The following is a 19,855-nucleotide window of genomic DNA, read 5'->3' as shown; positions in this document are numbered from 1 at the left end:
TCCCCCTCCTGCCGCTGTACGCCGTCCCCCATTGCTCATTTCCATACATGAGGACGCCTTCCTCATGTAACTGTCCTCCTGAAGTTTTGTGCATGCCCAGTGCCACTCTCGCGGGACTGAGCACTGTGCAAAGTGTGAACGCTTTTGAGGTGATTGCGCAGGCGCGAGATTATGGGCGGCGCTGTGATTGTCATCAGCAGCGTCATCCAAGTACCTGCCCATAATCTCGTGCCCGCGCTTCTCACTCTGCCTCCACCGTTATGCGCAAGCACTGGCCATATGAACCACGTTACCTATTACCATGGGCGCGAGATTATGGGCGGCGCTGTGATTGTCATCAGCAAAGTCATCCAAGTACCCGCCCATAATCTCGTGCCTGCGCTTCTCACTCTGCCTCCACTGTTATGCGCAAGCACTGTCCATATGAACCATGTTACCTATTACCGTGGGCGCGAGATTATGGGCGGCGCTGTGATTGTCATCAGCAAAGTCATCCAAGTACCTGCCCATAATCTCGTGCCCGCGCTTCTCACTCTGCCTCCACCGTTATGCGCAAGCACTGTCCATATGAACCATGTTACCTATTACCGTGGGCGCGAGATTATGGGCGGCGCTGTGATTGTCATCAGCAGCGTCATCCAAGTACCTGCCCATAATCTCGTGCCCGCGCTTCTCACTCTGCCTCCACCGTTATGCGCAAGCACTGTCCATATGAACCACGTTACCTATTACCATGGGCGCGAGATTATGGGCGGCGCTGTGATTGTCATCAGCAGCGTCATCCAAGTACCTGCCCATAATCTCGTGCCCGCGCTTCTCACTCTGCCTCCACCGTTATGCGCAAGCACTGGCCATATGAACCACGTTACCTATTACCATGGGCGCGAGATTATGGGCGGCGCTGTGATTGTCATCAGCAGCGTCATCCAAGTACCTGCCCATAATCTCGTGCCCGCGCTTCTCACTCTGCCTCCACCGTTATGCGCAAGCACTGTCCATATGAACCATGTTACCTATTACCGTGGGCGTGAGATTATGGGCGGCGCTGTGATTGTCATCAGCAAAGTCATCCAAGTACCCGCCCATAATCTCGTGCAAGCGGTAATAGGTAACATGGTTCATATGGCCAGCACTTGCGCATAACGGTGGAGTCAGAGGGAAAAGTGCGGGCACGAGATTATGGGCGGATACTTGGTTAACGCTGTTGATGACAATCACAGCGCCGCCCATAATCTCGTGCCTGCGCAATCACCTGAAAAAGCGTTCACATGCGCAAATCTTCGGGAGGACAGTTACATGAGGAAGGCGTCCTTGTGTATGTAAATGAGCAATGGGGGACTGCGTAAAGCGGCAGGAGGGGGAATAACGGACGCCAGACAGCCCGCCCCCGTGACCATAAAAACACATTTGCATACAAAAAGGTAAGACTTCATAAAGTATTTTTGTAGGTCTCAAAGGGGGCACAATAACAACAGGAACCTTTCTAGAAGCAGCCCAGGAGCTGCAGAGGGGAATCTATTACTTTTATTGTGAAATTTCTGCTGACATGTTCCCTTTAAGGCTACTTTCACACATCAGTTTTTTGCCATCAGGTTCAATCCGGAAAAAAACGGGTAAAACGGATCCGGTACCGCATCCGTTTTTTCCCCATAGACTTGCATTGGTACCGGATTGTACCGGATGGCTTTGCGGTGCATCCGTTTTTTTCCGGATGCGGCAAAATTTATCAAAGCGGCGGCCGGAGGCAACGTATCTTGCAACGTTTTTTTGTCCGGCAAAAAAACCGCATCGCGCCGGATCCGGCGCGATACGGCGTGTTTTACAATGAAAGCCTATGGACGCCGGATCCGGCGCAATGCGGTAAAAAATGGATGCGGCTACCGGATCCGTTTTTGTAAACTGCGCATGCACCAAATTAATTAAAAAAGCTGATCCTTCAAAAAAAAGGACAAACCGGATGCAAAAACGGATGCAAACCGTATCCACCGGATCCGGTTTTGTACGCATCCGGCATAACGGATCCGTTAAAAACCGGATCCGGTGGATACAGTTTCCATCCGTTTTTGCCGGATCCTTTGCATCAGGAAAAAAAAGGATTGTGCCTGAATGCAGAAAACTGATGTGTGAAAGTAGCCTAACTGGTAGGGCAGCCAGGATAAAGCAGAGCTGAAGTTGTTGGGAAGCTAGGACCCAGCAGCTCCACAGGCAGGAGACCACTGATCGGTAATAGAAGTCTGCAGATGTCACTCTGCATAGGTTATTGTCACTGCTATCTGCAGGAGAGAGAAGTGCTGATTGCACGGTCTCCTCAGCTTCCTGACTCCCCGTGTATCTGCAGCAGTGAGAAGCCGCACAGGGGGAGTCAGAGAACAGCTGCAGAGAAACGCAGGCTCCAGGACTGGGGGGGTCGGCTCTGGGGGAGGGGGGGTCGCTCTGCTGCAGGGAGGGATCGCTCTGCTGCAGGGGGTGATTCATACCTCAGCAGCAGTCACAGGAGTAGGTGCGCGGTCGGCTCTGTAATGAATAGAAGGGAGAAACAGCGAGGCGGGGCTACAGTGGGTGGGTGGAGCCCGGGATAAACAGCCTCACGGGCGGGACCCGGGATCAAAGGCTCAGAAGAGGGACTGTCCCGCTGTATCCGGGACGGTTGGGAGGTATGCTAATATGACCATTGGGGTGCTGAGAAAGGTGGGCGCAGCACAAGTGGAGCTGTCAAACTTTGCAAGTCCGCTAAGTCATCATGATTGCATCTTCTCTTCAGGGTGTCGTCTAGTTGTTTCTGATATCCGTGCACCAAACTTTTATTTATTTGTGATGATATGGGTTTAGATCCCAGGATCAGGGAACATATATTTCCAGTACACAGTTTTAGCCAGGTTTATGTTTCATTTTAGGAGCATGACTCTGCTTTATTGCTTTATGTGCAGCATCTTTCTTTTTACTTCCCATCTTCTGCTTGGTAGAAGAATTAATTACACTTCTGTAAAACAGAAAAAAAAACAGTAATCGTATACTGGAAGCATTGAACAGTAACTAAACTTTTATTACTATTATTTTTGAAATTATTTTCCAGGAATTGTAAAGTAATTAATTCTGTGATATATTTAATTACCTTATTTTGTCTCCTGCCTAAATGACCAGTTTATTCTCCATTATAAGCAGCTTTCAACTGCTGTCCGACACTGCATGCAAGCAATCTGTACACGGGACGTTCCCTCTCTGAATGAGAAGGTGGGGAGTAGAGGCTCAGACAGGAGTATTCCTGTACACATATAACGGGGTTGCCATAAGAAGATACTCATGCTTCGTTTTCCACTGCATTTGTACACCAATATTGCCTTGTGCTGGTGGACCGCGGTCGCCAGGAACTAAACTGCAAGAAGTGTATTTCCCCAAGGGAAGAGTTAGAAGGGGACGCTAAGTCAAGTGACAAATATAAAAGGCTGGGCCGGCAGCGAGAAGGTGGAGTTGGCCCAAGATTACCAGGGAAGCAAACGTGTAAACAGCAGAGCAGGCCTGTCATCTATTGTGGCATCCTGTGAAAGTACACTGAGCTCAGAGGAACCGAAGACTGAACATCATTGGCAGAGGAAACCAAAGATCGAATACCTTCGCCAAAGGAACCCGAAGACCAAATATTGTTGCCAGAGAAAGCCGAAGACCGAACATCATAACTGGAGGAACCTAAAGACTCAACATCATTGGCAGAGGAACTCAGAAACCGAGCATCGTCGCCAGAAGAACTTGAAGATTGAATATCATCACTAGAGGACCTTGAAGACCGAATACTGTTGCCAGAGGAACCCGAAGACCAAACACTGAATACCGTTATCAGAAGTGGACAGGACTACGCAATCAAACACCAAAGATTAGATATCAAGAACCAGAGACTGAGAAATGAACATTTGTTCCGATACAGCATCCAAGTGAGCCGGGCTGATACTTCCCGCCTTGAGGTACGGTACAGAGAGAGAGAGCACAGCTAATTACCAGAGGTTACGGTCAATAAAGTGAACTGAAACACTATGACGCCATATTTAGTGAACTGCCAGCGTAGATAGATGTATGTAGAGCTTAAGTTTTCTTGCTTAATTGTATATTACGACTACAAGTAGGCTGACACCGATGCTTCCCTGATTGAAAGGAAGGGATTGGGTTAACGTTAAGGGAATTTGTTCATAATAATCTGCAGTGATTGTATGCAATAAGTCTGAAAAGTGCTAACTGTTAGTTGATTTGTTTGCTGTTACTTCTGTATTTCTTCTTGCATACCCATTTATTTTCCGTGTTGTGCTCAATAAATATCTTTCGGTATCACTACTCAGTTGCTTTTATTGCATATTGCATAGACTTTACATATGATATGCTTTGACTTTAGGGGTTAAATCTAAATTTTAACTTTCAGGTGAAAAACAAGTATATTCAAGATCCCAATTATCCTCTCTTGATTTTACCCAAACTCTGCTGAGCCACATCACAACTTCAAGTGTAGAAACTGTATAATGTCAAAAGAAAACTAAAAGTGAACACCCCATTACAGAATTTTAGTGCCAAACATAATGACATGCTGTCCATGCTAATTGCTACCTGCCATTGCCGATATATGTTAGCTCAGCAAACAGCAGTTGGCCGCCATAGTTATGTGACATGTAATCAGTATCGAAACACTATGTCCTAAATACACGACAAAGGTTTTCATGGAATAGTTGTTTTTTAAGCAATTTTGGCACTAAAATCACATTTAAAGTGTACTAGTGATTTTTGGTGGCATTTCAAATACACTGCCATGTGTGTATATGGCATTTATCAACATTTATCATCTCTGCATACTCAATCTCTAAGTATTAACTGCTTTAGGCCTCTTTCACACGTACGTGCCTCCGGTACGTGTTTGGCAGTTTTCTCACGTACACACGTAGACCTAGGTATTCCTATGGTTTTGGACACACGTAAGTATTTGCGCACGGAACGTGTGTCCGTTCCGTACATACGTGTGTCCGTGTGTTTCTCACGCCGACATGTCCGTTTTCTCTCCGACATCACGGGTGTCACACGGAACGCAAACGTGTCACACGTAATGCAAACGGACCACACGGATGTGTTCCGTGTGACACGCACCGGAGAGAAGGCATGTGTCTGTGAGAAAAAAAACCCAAAACTTTACTCACCTTCTCCAGCCCTGCAGTCTCTGCTGCTGCTGTCACTTGCTGCTGACCGCCGCTCATTATGCTAATTGAATATTCAATCACTGCGGCCGGAAGCAGCAGCAGCAGCAGCAGCGGGGAGTCGGCAGGACCGGAGACAGCAGATCAGCACCACGGACAGCGACGCCAGGGACAGGTGAGTGGAAAGTTCCCATTCTCCGTGTGTTATCATGGATAACACACGGAGACCACATGTAGCCCATAAACACAGCTCACAGAGGGCAAAACGCACCTATGACAAGTCCGTGAAAAACGTACGTGGTTTTTCACGAACGTGTTAAAGAGGCCTTAATGTCTCAATTGCACAGCACATATAGAAAAGAGGAGATCCCCTAAGTCTCTTTAGCACAGTGATGGCCAACTTTTTGAGCTTGCTTTCACACTTGCATTGTTTTGCATCAGTTGCCTTGAGGAAATTCGGTATCCTGCAAAATATTTTGCAGGATTCCATCTTTTCCCCATAGACTTGTATGGACGACGGATTGCGACTGATGGCCTTGCGGTGCATCCGCCGCGTGACGGATGGAATGCAGCATGTAACATTTTTTCAGCGGCGGAATCCTTTTGTTTTCACTGCGCATGCTCAGCTCTTGTGTTTAATCATTGAAATCAATGTCTCTCTCGGCGGACGAACGATCAGCTGATATCCCGGCGGCTGGCTTTTGTGAACGGTCAGCTGATCGCCCGGCGGCCGATTATTGTGAACAATTAGCTGATCGCCCGGCGCCCGGCTATTGTGAACGATCAGATGATCGCTCGGCTTTTGTGAACAATCAGCTGATCGCCCAGTGGGCGGCTTTTGTGAACGATCAGCTGATCGTCCGGCCGGCGGCTTTTGTGAACGATCAGCTGATTGCCTGGTGGCCGGCTATTGTGAACGATCAGCTGATCGCCCGGCTGTCGGGTGATCAGCTGATCGTTCACAATAGCCGGCCACCGGTAAAACAGTAAAAAAAAACAACAGATTTTTTTTTGCAGCATCAGTCACATCAAATGTGGCACTATCTGCAACGCATCCATTGCATCAGTTACACAACTTATTGCAACTGATGCAAAACGACGCAAGTGTGAAAGCAGCCTAATAACAAAAAGTTATCTAATAATGACTGCTGGGGGGAGGGGGAGAAGAGATTAACTTCACTCCCCCTTCCCCCCCAGCAGTTATCTCCTCTCCCCCTCCCCCCAGCAGTCATTATCTCCTCTTCCTTCCTCCCCAGTCCTCCCCCCACCAATATTTTTATAACATATCCTGAGCACTGTTGAATCAGATTCCGACTAGTGCATTGACTATTAAGGCTATGTGCCCATGTAGCGTCGAGGTCCTTGCTGTAATGATGCCACTAGGGGGAGCCAGAGCTCTGCAGCAGACGACACTACACAGAGCAATAAGAACCAGGAAGGAAATGCACAGCGTTCTCATGCACTGCCTAATCAGCACAGCTGAGCGGCAGAACTGCAGGGCATGCGAGGAATAGTCAGACAGGCTGGGTCAAACACCGTACAGGCAGAAGCAGGACCGGAGGAGCGAGCAGAAGTGAAGTCAAAGTCAGGCTAAGGTCAGTACCGGAGGAAGCAACCGAGTGGTGAAATATGATAAATCTGTTTTTATTGAAATTTTTTCATTACATAAAGAAAGCAACAAAGAGTATGAATAAAATACTGAATAATACATTAGCCACAACCTCTTTATATTATCGACCCGATGACTGAATATGACGGTCACAACGGTTTATCTCGATATCGTATCACACAACCACATATTACTTAAGGGAAGCCTCCGGGTCGGTTTGATATTTTCCAACCTAACCTGAATCTCCTCATGGTATGGCTAACTAGACTTTAAACAACAAAGAAAAATAAGTATTCTAAGAGTATTAAAAACAGAAGAAAAGAGGGGGGGAGATGGACAGAGGAAAATAAGAGACCAAGAGGGATTGGACAAAGGGTTGGAGGGGAAGGTAAGGAGAGTGTGTGGGTATGTGCTGTTACCGAAACAAGGCTTGAAAGTCCGAGGACTCCTTGAACAACACCCAGGGTTGCCAGACCTTAATAAATTTTTCGTCACTTCCCATACCGAGTGGTGAAATAGGAGGGGGACACAGGACAGGAGGGACGACCAGGGGACAGAACACAGACAAGGGCACGGGGGCACAGGAACAGACAGATCAGGATATCACTCACAGGACCAGCAATCACAGGCAAAGCAGAGCTAAGCTTATAGCCGGCGCTGGTTCACTGGAAGTGTCAGCTTTTAAGGCATCCAGGGGCCGGAAGTGAGGCCCGAGAGAAGGCTCCGCCCCCTAGCCATGTGGATAGAGAGGCAAATCATGACACTTGCATTTCTAAACGCACCCTCTGACAGTAATTGATTTTGCCAAAGTTGCTTTTGACCACAACATAGCTCTAAAAACGCATGCGTAGTTACCGCGTTTTTGATGCGTTTTTAGCGCTTTTTGCATGCTTTTCCACCTGCGTTTTGATAGATGCGTTTTGAACATCAGGACACTGCTAAATAAAGTTTAATCTGTCAAACACAGTGAAAAAAGAGAAAAAACCCTCAAACATATTAATATAAAGAATTAATCAAGAAAATAGACATATTTCATTAAATTGTAGCGGTAATATACTATTTATTGAAAAAATAGCAATAACTTCTTATTTTTCATTAATTTAATTGTCGGCTTATGTGTGTGTGTAAAGGGACATATTAAATCATTATTTTGATGTCCAAAAAGCATGCGTTTTGGTAGTCCAAAACGCATGTTTTCTGCACCTAACAAGCAGGTAAAATGCTGGAATTTTGATGTTTCTTGGTTACTCCCTGTTTCTCATTGACTTCTATGTTATCTAAACGCACCTCAAATGGAAAAAAACAATTGACATGCTGCTTTTTTAAACGCGTGGTTTTTGCCACAAAATATGCAAATTAAACGCAGCATTTTGAACTGCATGGTGGGCACAAGAAATCCCTATTTCTCATAGACTTTGCTGGGAAATCAAAACGCATGTATTTTGGCATTAAAAAGGTGCAGTTGAAAACGCTGCAGAAAAGCATGAAAAAACGCATCGTGGACACATAGCCTAAGTTATTGATCCATTAAATTAAGCAAGTAAAAGGTCTAGAGTTGTTTCTGGGTGTGGCATGTGCATTTGGAAGCTGTTGTATAGCCACATTAGGCGTTTCAGTATCTAAGTCTACCGTAAAGAGAAGACTTCATGAGAGCAAATACAGAGGTTTCACCACAAGGTGGAAACCATTAATCAGTCTTAAAAATAGAAGGACAAATTAGACTTTGTAATGTCAAGTACTTTATGCACTTTAGTCGGCACGGACACTTTTCCTCATTGTAACTTTTAGTGGGCCCAGGGACAGTTAAAGGGGAGTCGGGGCGCCATATCACAATCTTAGGGTGCCGACCTCCGCTGTCAGGTCGTGTACATGAGGGAGGATATATTGTAAGGTATCATCACTATTTCCCTCCTCCTTTAACCTGTGCACTACACATTTTCTGGAATTGTTTGATGTATTATGTCTTTTTGGCTTTTAATGTGAATTAACCACTTCACCCCTGGGCGTTTATCTGTTTTGTTTTTTTTTTTTTGCTCCCCTTCTTTCGAGAGCTGTTACATTTATAACTTTCCGTCAATCTTCCCATATGAGGGCTTGTTTTTTGTGGGACGAGTTGTACTTTTAAATGAAACTATAAGTTTTACCATATAGTGTACTGGAAAACAGCAAAAAAATTTCAAGTGTGGAAAAACTGCAAAAAAAAGTCCAATCGCACAATAGTTTTTGGGATATTTTATTCACCATGTTCACTATATGATAAAACTGATGTGTCGCTGTGATGCCTGAGGTCAGTGCGAGTTTGTAGACATCAAACATGTTTAGGGTTACTTGTATCTAAGGGGTTAAAATAAATTCACAAGTTTGTCCAAAAAAAGTGGCGCACATTTTGCACCATTTTCCAAAACCCGTAGCGTTCTCATTTTTCGGGATCTATGGCTTAGTGACAGGTTATTTTTTGCGTCTTGAGTTGACATTTTTAACGATACCATTTTGGCGCAGATGCTACATTTTGATCGCCTGTTATTGCATTTTGCGCAAAATTTGCGGCCACCAAAAAAACATAATTTTGGCTTTTGGAATTTTTTTGACGCTACGCCATTTACTGATCAGATTAATTGATTTTATATTTTGATAGATCGGACATTTCTGAATGTGGAAATGCCAAATATGGGTATATTTTTTATTTTTTTAACCCTTTAATTTTCAATGGGGCAAATGGGGGGTGATTTGAACTTTCAGGTTTTTTTATTTTTTTTTTATTTTACTAGCCCCCCTAGGGGACTATAACGATCAGCAATCTGATCGCTCTTCCACTTCTCCAGATCACCGCTACACAGCTGAGATCTGGAGAAAATCCGCTCTCCTCTCTCACACTGCCTTCTACCGGCAGTGAGAGGAAGTGACTCATGATAGCTACAGGAGTCATCACATTAAACTGTGCTACTATGACAACCACCAGAAGTCACGTGATCACGTCATGTGACTTCTGATGGGGGGTGTAAGTTACCGTTATGGCTGCGCGCATATACATCTCGCTGCCAGATTTTGGCAGCGAGATGTAAGGGGTAAATAGTCGCAGGTGGAACGCGATTCCACTCGTTACTAGCAGGCACACATGTCAGCTGTTGAAATCAGCTGATATGTGTGCGGATCGCCGCAGCCTGCCCATGGCAGCCAGCAGCGATCATAGTGACACAATCCATGACGTACCCAAATACGTTATGTGTCGTGAAGAGGTTAATAAAGTATATAGTATTCAGAGGGTATTATAAGTCAGTAATATGACCCTTATTTAATCTTAACAGATAAGACTTTGCCAAAAAAAAATATAAAAAAGCCAACTCAGTTCTGGAAAAGCATTGTTTAGACAGATGAAACCAAGATCAACAAGTACCAGAAGGATGGGAAGAAGAAAGTAGGGCAAAGGCTTGAAATGGCTCATGATCCAAAGCACAGCACATCCTCTGTAACACATAGTAGAGACAGTGTGATGGCCAGGCATGCATGGCTTCCAATGGCACCGGGTCACTAGTGTTTATTGATGATGTGACTGAAGACAGAAGCAGCCGGATGAATTCTGAATAGTGATGAGCGAGTATGCTTGTTACTACTCGGTACTCGCACGAGTATCACTGTACTCGGGCTACTCGGCGGGGACCGAGTAATCTCGCAATACTCGTGCTGTACTCGTGGTCTTCATGTTGGCGCTCTTTTTAGAGCCAGCCCTTATGCAGGGATTGGCTGGCAGACCACTGCAATGCCACAGCCCTGTTGTGGAATTGCAGTGATTGGCCGGCCCTCACAGCATGACCGTGCCTTTAGCCCGACACTTCCCCGCTCGGCTACGGCCCCTCCCGCACTCCACTCCGCGTGTATATATATATATGCACGCTTACACACACACGCACGTTTTTTTTTTTAATTTACAGTTTTATGGTTTCTACATGCTGCCGGTGGTCATTTCAGAATAATACTCGGGTCCCCCATAGGATAACATTGGGCTCGTTGCTCGGGCCGAGTACACGAGTATCTTGGGATGCTCGGCCCGAGCCTCGAGCACCCGAGCTTTTTAGTACTCGCTCATCACTAATTCTGAAGTGTACTGGGCGATACTTTAAGTTCAGATTCAACCAAATGCAGCAAGGCTGATTGGACGGGGCATCACAATACAGTTTTTTAAGACAAAGAAGTGAAATATTCTGCATTGGTAGAATAAAACACTAGATCTCAACCCCATCAAGCTGCATTTCACATGCCTAAGACAACACTTAAGGCAGAAAGATCCACAAACAAGCAACAACGGAAGTCAGCTGCAGTAAAGGCTGCAAAGTATCACAAAGGAGGAAACCCAGCATTTGGGGACGTCCATGGCTTCCAGACTTCAGGCAGTCATTGACTCCAAAGGATTCTCTACAAAGTATTAAAATTGAACATTTTATTTATGTTAAAGTTACTTTGTCCAATTATTTTTTGAGAACTGAAAGTTGAGGCTTGTTCAACCCCTTTAATTAAAACCTGAAAGTTTACACTTTAACTGCATCTGAGTTGTTTCATTGTAAATAAAAAATATTGACATGCAGAGCCAAAATCACAAAGATTCAGTCACTGTCCAAATATTTCTGGACCTAACTGTAAATAACAAATCTTTAACGTGAACTTGTCAAGACAATTTTATAATTAAAAGATATGTATGTAATGGCGCTGTAATATGGATTGACTTGATACCTGTAATGAGGAAATCCGCTTTGTTGCTCTTTTTATATCACCATTAGGGTTCATTCAGATGACCGTTCCGTCTGTCCTGTTCAGTTCCTGTTTTTTTTCGGACCTACTGACAGGACCATCTTTTCAATGTCTTTTATGTAGGATCAGATGGCACATGGAAGCACTTCTTTGTGCATCAGTTCCTACAAAAAAAACACACATCGGATGCTGTATATCTGTTCCGTTATTATGGAACATGTCCTATTCTGTTCTGTAATATCGGAACGTGACTGAATACAAGTCAATGGGTCCGCAAAATCCCCAGAAGCCGAACGGAAGCACTTCCGTGTGACCTCCGTCGGGTGCCCCTGCAGTCTGTGTTCCACTCCCTCGCCATCCCCGCTGTTATGAGGGGGATCCGAGGAAGCGTGCCAAGATGGTATTAAGGCAGCTTCCGCCGGTCACGGTCCACTGTGTGGTGTAGGGGACTGCTGCTATGGTCGTTAAGAGTGAGCGGGTTGTTGGTGGCGATCATCTGTGACGTAACAGACGATCTGCGTACACCAGATCGCCCTAACCCGTGAGGGTTGTATTGGACGGGGCTTACAGCTCGGTACACTTGTTGCACGATGCAGCACAGTGGCGCCTACGCATGTGTGCCCAAACGGAAGTCACGGAAACGTGGCACGAGGGTACCACAGCGGAGCCCGTGCACGTGTGCTTGACTACAAGGTGAATCCGAGGAGTTCACCGAAGGCAGGAACACGACCTGCAAACAAGGTACTGCCAGAGCAGCTAGGGCAAAAGCCCACCAGAAGACAATAATGCCTGTACAGCGGCGTAGCAGCACGCTGCCAGTCATCCAACAATAGAAGACGGTCGCGCACCACCATATTGGCAAGTGGGGTTTTTAAGGAGGCGCAGCTCCACCCAAAGGCGGGTGCGAGGTGGAGACGATGGACTTGACCCAATCGGGATCCACGACATCCCAGCCCGGCAAATCAGGGTTCACCACATCACCAGCCTCGTCATCAAGCCGTGTGATGTCAGTGGGCGAATCAAAAGCTGCCACGTGGTGCACATGCTCATTCTCCTGCCTCTGAAACATAGAGGCGGGATCTGTGGTTTCACAAGATGCAGGGATAACGAGATTCTTGCTGCTTCCCTGAGTAGCTGTCCTCTGCACATTGTGTAGTCTCCTGGACCTTCGGCGCTGTTGAGCAGGAGGGCTCGTGGCAGGCAAGGTAATGGGAGACCACTTCATTCCTTGCAACAGGGGAGCAACATAGTCTCCTAGACCTTTGGTGCTGCTGAGCAGGAGGGCTCGTGGCAGGCAAGGAATGGGAGACCACATCATTCCTTGCAATAGAGGAGCCACGAGGTATAACATTAGCCCCCTGTCTAGGGCCCCCCCCGCCGGTGCTCGAAGACCGCTACCAAACCCGGGACGCGGATATGATCCTCCAATTCCCAGGATCTATGCTCTGGGCCATGACTGGCCCACTCCACGAGGTAGTACCTCTTGCCCCATATGACTTTTGTCTCAACAAGCTTCACAACCTCAGGGTCGTCAGTCACAACCTCAGGGTCGTCGGACGAGGAGCCGGATTGGGCCGGCAGAGACCCCGAGAATTTATTAAGTCGCACGGGTTTCATAAGGGACACATGAAAGGTATTGGCTATGGCCCAGCGTGGAGGGAGTTGAAGTCGGTATGCCACCGGGTTTACCTGTTTTAGGACTTTAAACGGCCCCAGGTACCTAAGGGTGAACTTGGCTGCCCGTACCCGAAGGTTGATATTCTTAGAGGACAGCCACACTAGGTCGCCAGGGGCGAAAGATAGTGCAGGGCGGCGGTGCTCATCAGCCGTCGTCACTATCCGGTCTTTGGCTCTCTTAAGGGCCTCCTGGGTGTTATCCCAGATCTCCCGGGCCTCAGTCACCCAATCCTCCACTCTAGGATCGGGTGACGTAATGGGCATCGGGACCGGGATTCTGGGATGTTGTCCATTGTTTAGCAGGAACGGGGTCTGGCCAGAGGACTTGTGGACCGCATTATTGAGAGCAAATTCAGCTCAAGGAAGGAGGTTAGCCCAGTTGTCGTGGTGCGCGGAGATAAAGTGGCGGAGGTAAGTTACCAGGGTCTGATTGGTCCGCTCAACCAGTCCATTGGTCTCGGGATGATATGCGGAGGAGATGTTAAGCTCTATCTGCAAGAGCTTACAGAGTTCTCTCCAGAAGCGAGACGCGAACTGGGGACCCTGGTCGCTCACCACCTTGTCAGGCATGCCATGCAACCTAAATACATGCCGAATAAACAAGGTGGCGAGGGCACGTGACGTCGGGAGTCGTGGGAGAGGCACCAAGTGGACCATTTTAGAAAAGTGATCCGTGATGACCCACACGACCCTGTGCCCTGCAGACTTGGGCAGATCTCCCAGGAAGTCCATCCCCACCACTTCCCAGGGACGATCCGGCACCGGCAGTGGGTGAAGAAGACCCGCAGGTCTCTGCCGGGACGGCTTATTCCGTGCACACGATATACAGGCTCCCACATACTCCTGTATGTCCTGGGCTACTCTCGGCCACCAATAATGCCTGGTCACTAGGTCTCTGGTCCTTTTGACCCCAAAGTGACCCCCGACCTTGGAGGCATGGGCACACGAAAGCACCTCGTTCCGTAGCTCAGGGGGAACGAGGGTCTTGCCAGGTGGCACCTGGTCCAGAGAAGTGGGAGTGACCATCCTCAAGCTGTCCGGGGGTAATATAAGACGAGGCTCCTCCTCATCTTCCTTCAGCACGACCATACAACGCCACAAGGCATCGGCCCGTACGTTCTTCTCACCGGCCAGGTGGCGGATAATAAAGCGGAACTGGGAGAAGAACAGAGAGCAACGAGCCTGCCTTGGGTTCAGGCGTTGTGCTGTCTGGAGGTATGTGAGGTTTTTATGGTCGGAAAAAACCTCGAACGGATGTTGCACACCCTCCAGGAGATGCCGCCACTCCTGGAATGCTAACTTTATTGCCAGTAACTCCTTATCCCCTATGGAGTAGTTCCTCTCGGCCGGAGAGAAGGTTTTTATGAAAAAGAAGCACGGATGCTTACTTCCTCGTTCATTCTTCTGATACAGGACTGAGCCTGCACCGACCGAAGAGGCGTCTACCTCCAGTAGGAAGGGTTTGGAGACATCTGGGTGATGGAGAATGGGAGCTCTGGAGAAGTGGGTTTTAAGAGCATGAAAAGCCTCTACCGTCTCACGTGTCCATACTTTGGGATTAGCGCCCTTGCGGGTAAGGGCAATGATGGATGCAGCCACGGTCAAGAAGTTGGGAATGAACTGGCGATAATAATTGATGAACCCCAAGAATCGCTGGATTGCCTCCAGCGAGCGGGGCTCAGGCCAGTTCATCACTGTCTCCAACTTCCCCGAATCCAGAGCTAACCCCTGACTGGACACGATATAGCCTAGGAACGGCAAGGATTCACGTTCGAAGACGCACTTCTCCAGCTTGGCATATAAAGAATGGGCGCGGAGCCTCTTAAGCACCCGAATGACATCCCTCCGATGGGTGGCAAGATCGGGGGGAAAAAATGAGAATGTTATCCAGGTATGCAACCACAGAAAGGTACAAATCCCGGAAAATGTCATTCACAAAGTCTTGGAATACGGCGGGGGCATTGCAGAGTCTGAAGGGCATTACGAGATACTCGTAGTGACCGTCCCTGGTGTTAAAGGCAGTCTTCCACTCATCGCCAGGGAGGTCGAAATGAAGTTGCCATCAGAGCCCGAGTCCTAGCAAGCCAGGGCAGAGAAGACAGTAGTGCCGAACTGCAACTGGGCGTTGATGGTCAACCTAGAGGGAGGTGCAGCGTCTAGAGTCCCCTCTCTGACGGAAACCTGACGCTGCCTTTTCCCGATGGTTTTAGGACATCGGGTAGCAATGTGTCCCCTCTGCCCACAGAAAAAGCAGAGGACAGAAGGCCTAGGACCTTTGGCCGCTTGGGACACCGCCATTGACTCCACGGAGTCGTCTACAGAGCTGGCTGGGAGAGCTGTCTGGTGGGATGTAGGGACCAGACTACCCAGACTTTTTGGGCCGGGTAGACGTGCGTGCCAAAAGAGACCTCAAGCCTCCGCTCTGCCAGGCGGATATCAATGCAGGAAGCAACTTGAATCAAAGCCTCTAAGTTAGCAGGCACCTCACGCGTGGCCAGTGCGTCTTTGATGAACCCTGCCAGGCCCTCCCAGAACACAGGGACAAGGACCTTATCTGGCCAGTCCAGCTCTGCGGCGAGTGTCCTGAAACGCACTGCAAAGTCCCCGACTGAAGCAGACCTTGCTGAAGGCGTAGGAGCCGCAGCGCGGAGTCGTGGGTAACTTGAGGCCTGAGGAACACCGTTCTCATGGCCCCAAGATAAGCTCTGAGGTTATTCACCACCCGATCTCCGCGCTCCCACAACGGCGCGCGACCGTAATGTTACGAGGGGGACCCGGGGAAGTGTGCCAAGATGGTATTAAGGCAGCTTCCACCGGTCGAGGTCCACTGTGCGGTGTAGGGGACCGCTGCTATGGTCGTTAAAGAGTGAGCGGGTTGTTGCTGGCGATCATCTGTGACGTAACAGACGATCTGCGTACTCCAGCTCGCCCTAACCCGTGAGGGTTGTATGGGACGGGGCTTACAGCTCAGTGCACTTGTTGCACGATGCAGCACAGTGGCGCCTATGCACGTGTGCCCAAACGAAAGTCACGGAAACGTGGCACGAGGGTAGCACAGCGGTGCCCACGCACGTGTGCTTGACTACTGCGAGGAGCTCACCGAAGGCAGGAACACGACCTGCAAACAAGGTACTGCCGGAGCAGCTAGGGCAAAAGCCCACCAGAAGACAATAATGCCTATACAGCGGCGTAGCAGCACGCTGCCAGTCATCCAATAATAGAAGAGGAGCCATGAGGTGTAACACCCACAGCTGCTAGCACAGCAGTGACAGCAGCTGCAGGGATGATGAGCACTGACATTAGGAGGTTAGCAAAGTTCATTAACTGAAGTGATGGAGTCCTGCACTCCTAACGTCAGCGCTCGTCATTAACTTCCATGCTCACCGCGTTCTCACATCAAGTCTTGCAGGCGGCCTGAGACTGTGACTAGTGGTGACATTACAGGCCACTTGCAATTCTTCGCTTTGGAACATGGCAGACAATGGAAGTCAGTGATGAGCACTGACATCAGAAGTGCAGCAGCATTCATCACCCAGGTAATGTACCTCGCTAACCTCCTCAAGTCAGCGCTGGTCGTGACCTGACCTATTGATGTTAGCTCAGGTCACTGCACTGCTCTCCCATCCAATGGGGAACATTCTGTTCTTCATTGACTGGGACAGTGAGTATGAATCGTCGTGGGACCCCCTTATTGAATTATGCTGGACCCGGATTTTTTTTTCAAAAAAATTGGTGAAAGAGGGAATGTTTTGGGGAGTGTTTTTTCAAATAAAAATTTGTTTGTTGTCTATTTTTTTTTTATTACTGACTAGGTTTGTCAGGTATTTGATAGACGCCATGACATCAATAACCCCAGGGCTTGATGCCAGGTGACATTACACAGCTGGTATCAACCCCATATATTACCCCGTTTGCCACCGCACCAGGGCATTCGGGATGAGCCGGTTAAAGTCCTGGGACTGTCGCATCTAATGGATGCAGCAATTCCGGCTGGCTGCTGGATGATATTGTTAAGCTGGGGAGCTCCCAATAATGTGGGTCTCCCCCACCTGAGAATACCAGCCAGCAGCTGTGAGGCTTTATCTTGGCTGGTATCAAAATTGGGGGGGACCGCACACCAGTTTTTTTAAATTATTTATTTATTGTACTCAACGATATAGACCCGCCCACTGACACCTGTGATTGGTTGCAGTCAGACAGCTGTCACTCAGTGTGGGGGCGTGTGTGACTGCAACCAATCACAGACGCTGGTGAGCACGGAAGCAGTGAATATGAAATGAGCCTAATGAACGGCCGGCTCGGGAAGAACAAAGAGCTGCCACGGGAGCAGTGTGACAGCCGTGCCGATGATTGGTATGTAGTGCTTGTGCCTACCCCTTTGCGCCAGATTCTGTTCCCCATAGACCTTATATGGGGACCAGCATCTGGCCAGATACTCTGGATTCTCATTCCGTTTTTTGCAGTCTGCAAAAAAAAAAAACGGAAGTCACATGGATGACACACAGACCGTAGACAGGAACGGGACGAAGGTGGTTGTCACACGGATGCCACACGGATGCTTTGTGGAAAAACAAGACCGTTTTTTAAAGAAACTGAAAAAACTGAATAGTTGTGTAAATGTAGTCTTAGAAGTTTTCTGCTAATTTGATTTGGGTGCACATGGGCCGGGCTGTAGACTGGGTATTCTCCTACTTGTCTGTGATTCCCCGACCCCTTTGTCTGCCTTAGGTCTTTAAATGAGAGGTTACTGCTTTTTCAGTGACCTGTCTGTGCTGTTAGAAATCTTGCATCAGTGCTATCATTGCCTTGGGCGTTCTTCAGATCAAGTTCTCGGCTCAATGACATCTTTTAGAGGTGACTATGGATTAGTCACCCTAGGCAATAACGGCACCATTTTATTGAAGACCAGTTGGGAACTTAATATACACATACACTTCTCACAGTAATGATTCTGAGACAGGAAGTATGTCACTGAAAAAGCAGTGTCATTCAAAGACTAGTGGTAGACGAAGAAGCAGGGAATCACAAACAGGGAGGAAAAGCCCCTGTGCACAAAAATCTAATTATTAGAGAACTTCAAATGGTGATTAAAGAAGAACAACAAAGCAAATTTGTTCACCACAGGTACCAATTTAATCTGTATTACAGCGTTATTACAGCCATGTGTTTACTCTACATTAGAAAATCGTGCTGACAGGTTCTCTTTAAGTTGCACTACTAATAAAAAGGACCTCATATTGGTACACACCATCACTAAACAGAAACTGCACAGTATTGTGGCACCTCGGCTACTGAGTCCTACTAAAATGAAATAAAATTATTTATTAACAAAATTGTGCTACAGCTCATGGGCATTTAAAGGGGTTGTCCATTAAATTAAAACACATTTTTAATAGGCCCAGGATGGTGGGGAAATAAATGATTTTCACCTTTCATATCAGTACTGTTCCTCTGCACTATGTTCTGCACAAAAAGAAAACAGAAAACCCCAAAAATAGGCCGGATAAAATTGTTGACACTCTCAAATTAATATTTGGTTGCACACTCCATGGAATAAATAACTTCAATAATTTGCTTCCCATAATCATCAACAAGCTTCTTACACCTCTGAATTTTGGACCCCTCTTTATTTGCAAACTGCTCCAGGTCTCTCATATTTGAAGGCGCATTACCCCAACAGAAATTTTAAGATCTTTCCACAAGTGTTCAATGGGATTTAGATCCGGACTCATTGCTGCCACTTCAGAACTCTCCATTTGGATGTTTGGAGTCCCAGCTCCTCAGTTCAGGATAATCTTACTAAATTATCCCGTTTGCTTTTCCTTGTGGTTTGTTTGTGTGTTTCCCTTCCCAGCATTCTCTCATTCTGTTTCATTTGGGATTTCAAGAGATACTGTACCACATAATTTGTAAGTCTTTTTGGATTTCTTTCAGTTTCTTACGTCTTCACTGTATGACAGTGTGAATACAACCTTAAGGCCACTTTACACACAGCGACATCGCTAGTGATGTCGCTGCTGATCGCACCCGCCCCTGTCGGTTGTGCGTCACGGGAAAATCGCTGCCGTGGCGCACAATATCACTAGGACCAGTCACACTATACTTACCTTCCAAGCGACGTCAATGTGGCCAACAAACTGCCTCTTTTCTAAGGGGGCGGTTTGTGCGGCGTCACAGCGACGTCACACGGCAGGTGGCCAATAGAAGCGGAGGGGCGAAGAGCAGCCGAAGGAAAGACACGCCCACCTCATTGCCGGAGGACGCAGGTACGGTGTTGTTTGTCGTTCCTGGGGTGTCACACGTAGCGATGTGTGCTGCCTCAGGAACGACTAACAACCTGCGTCTTGCACCAGCAACGATATTTGGGATTTGAATGACGAGTCAACGATCAACGATTAGGTGAGTATTTTTGATAGTTAGCGGTCGTTCGTACGTCTCACACACAACGTCGCTAACAAGGTCGGATGTGGTTCACGAATTCCGTTACCCAACGACATCTCGTTAGCGATGTCGTTGCGTGTAACTCCCCCCTTTAAGCCCGGTGTTTTACCCTCTGCCTGTGTGCACTACTTTTATGTTTATTGGTGTTTTGTTTTACACTTGGTTTATAGTTTAGGGCATGGTTAAGGACACTCAGGGTCAACAGACATTGAGTGGGGGT

General features: G+C 47.6%; 1 protein-coding gene across 2 annotated transcripts in view; it reads right to left on the bottom strand.

Annotated features, from left to right (window-relative positions):
- Positions 1-2,518: 2,518 nt before the first annotated feature.
- Positions 2,519-19,855, bottom strand: part of CCDC169 (coiled-coil domain containing 169) — a 93,380-nt gene continuing 76,043 nt past the window's right edge. For both annotated transcript variants that reach the window (XM_075334604.1, XM_075334605.1), the window contains one exon: positions 2,519-2,980. In XM_075334604.1, the coding sequence (XP_075190719.1) occupies positions 2,869-2,980 (112 nt within the window). In that variant the 3' untranslated portion in view covers positions 2,519-2,868. The remainder of the gene's footprint in view (positions 2,981-19,855) is intronic.

The sequence above is a fragment of the Anomaloglossus baeobatrachus genome, chromosome 2, assembly GCF_048569485.1.
Source record: "Anomaloglossus baeobatrachus isolate aAnoBae1 chromosome 2, aAnoBae1.hap1, whole genome shotgun sequence".
In the NCBI taxonomy this organism is placed as follows: domain Eukaryota; kingdom Metazoa; phylum Chordata; class Amphibia; order Anura; family Aromobatidae; genus Anomaloglossus; species Anomaloglossus baeobatrachus.
This window is presented reverse-complemented; position numbering and strand designations above follow the sequence as displayed.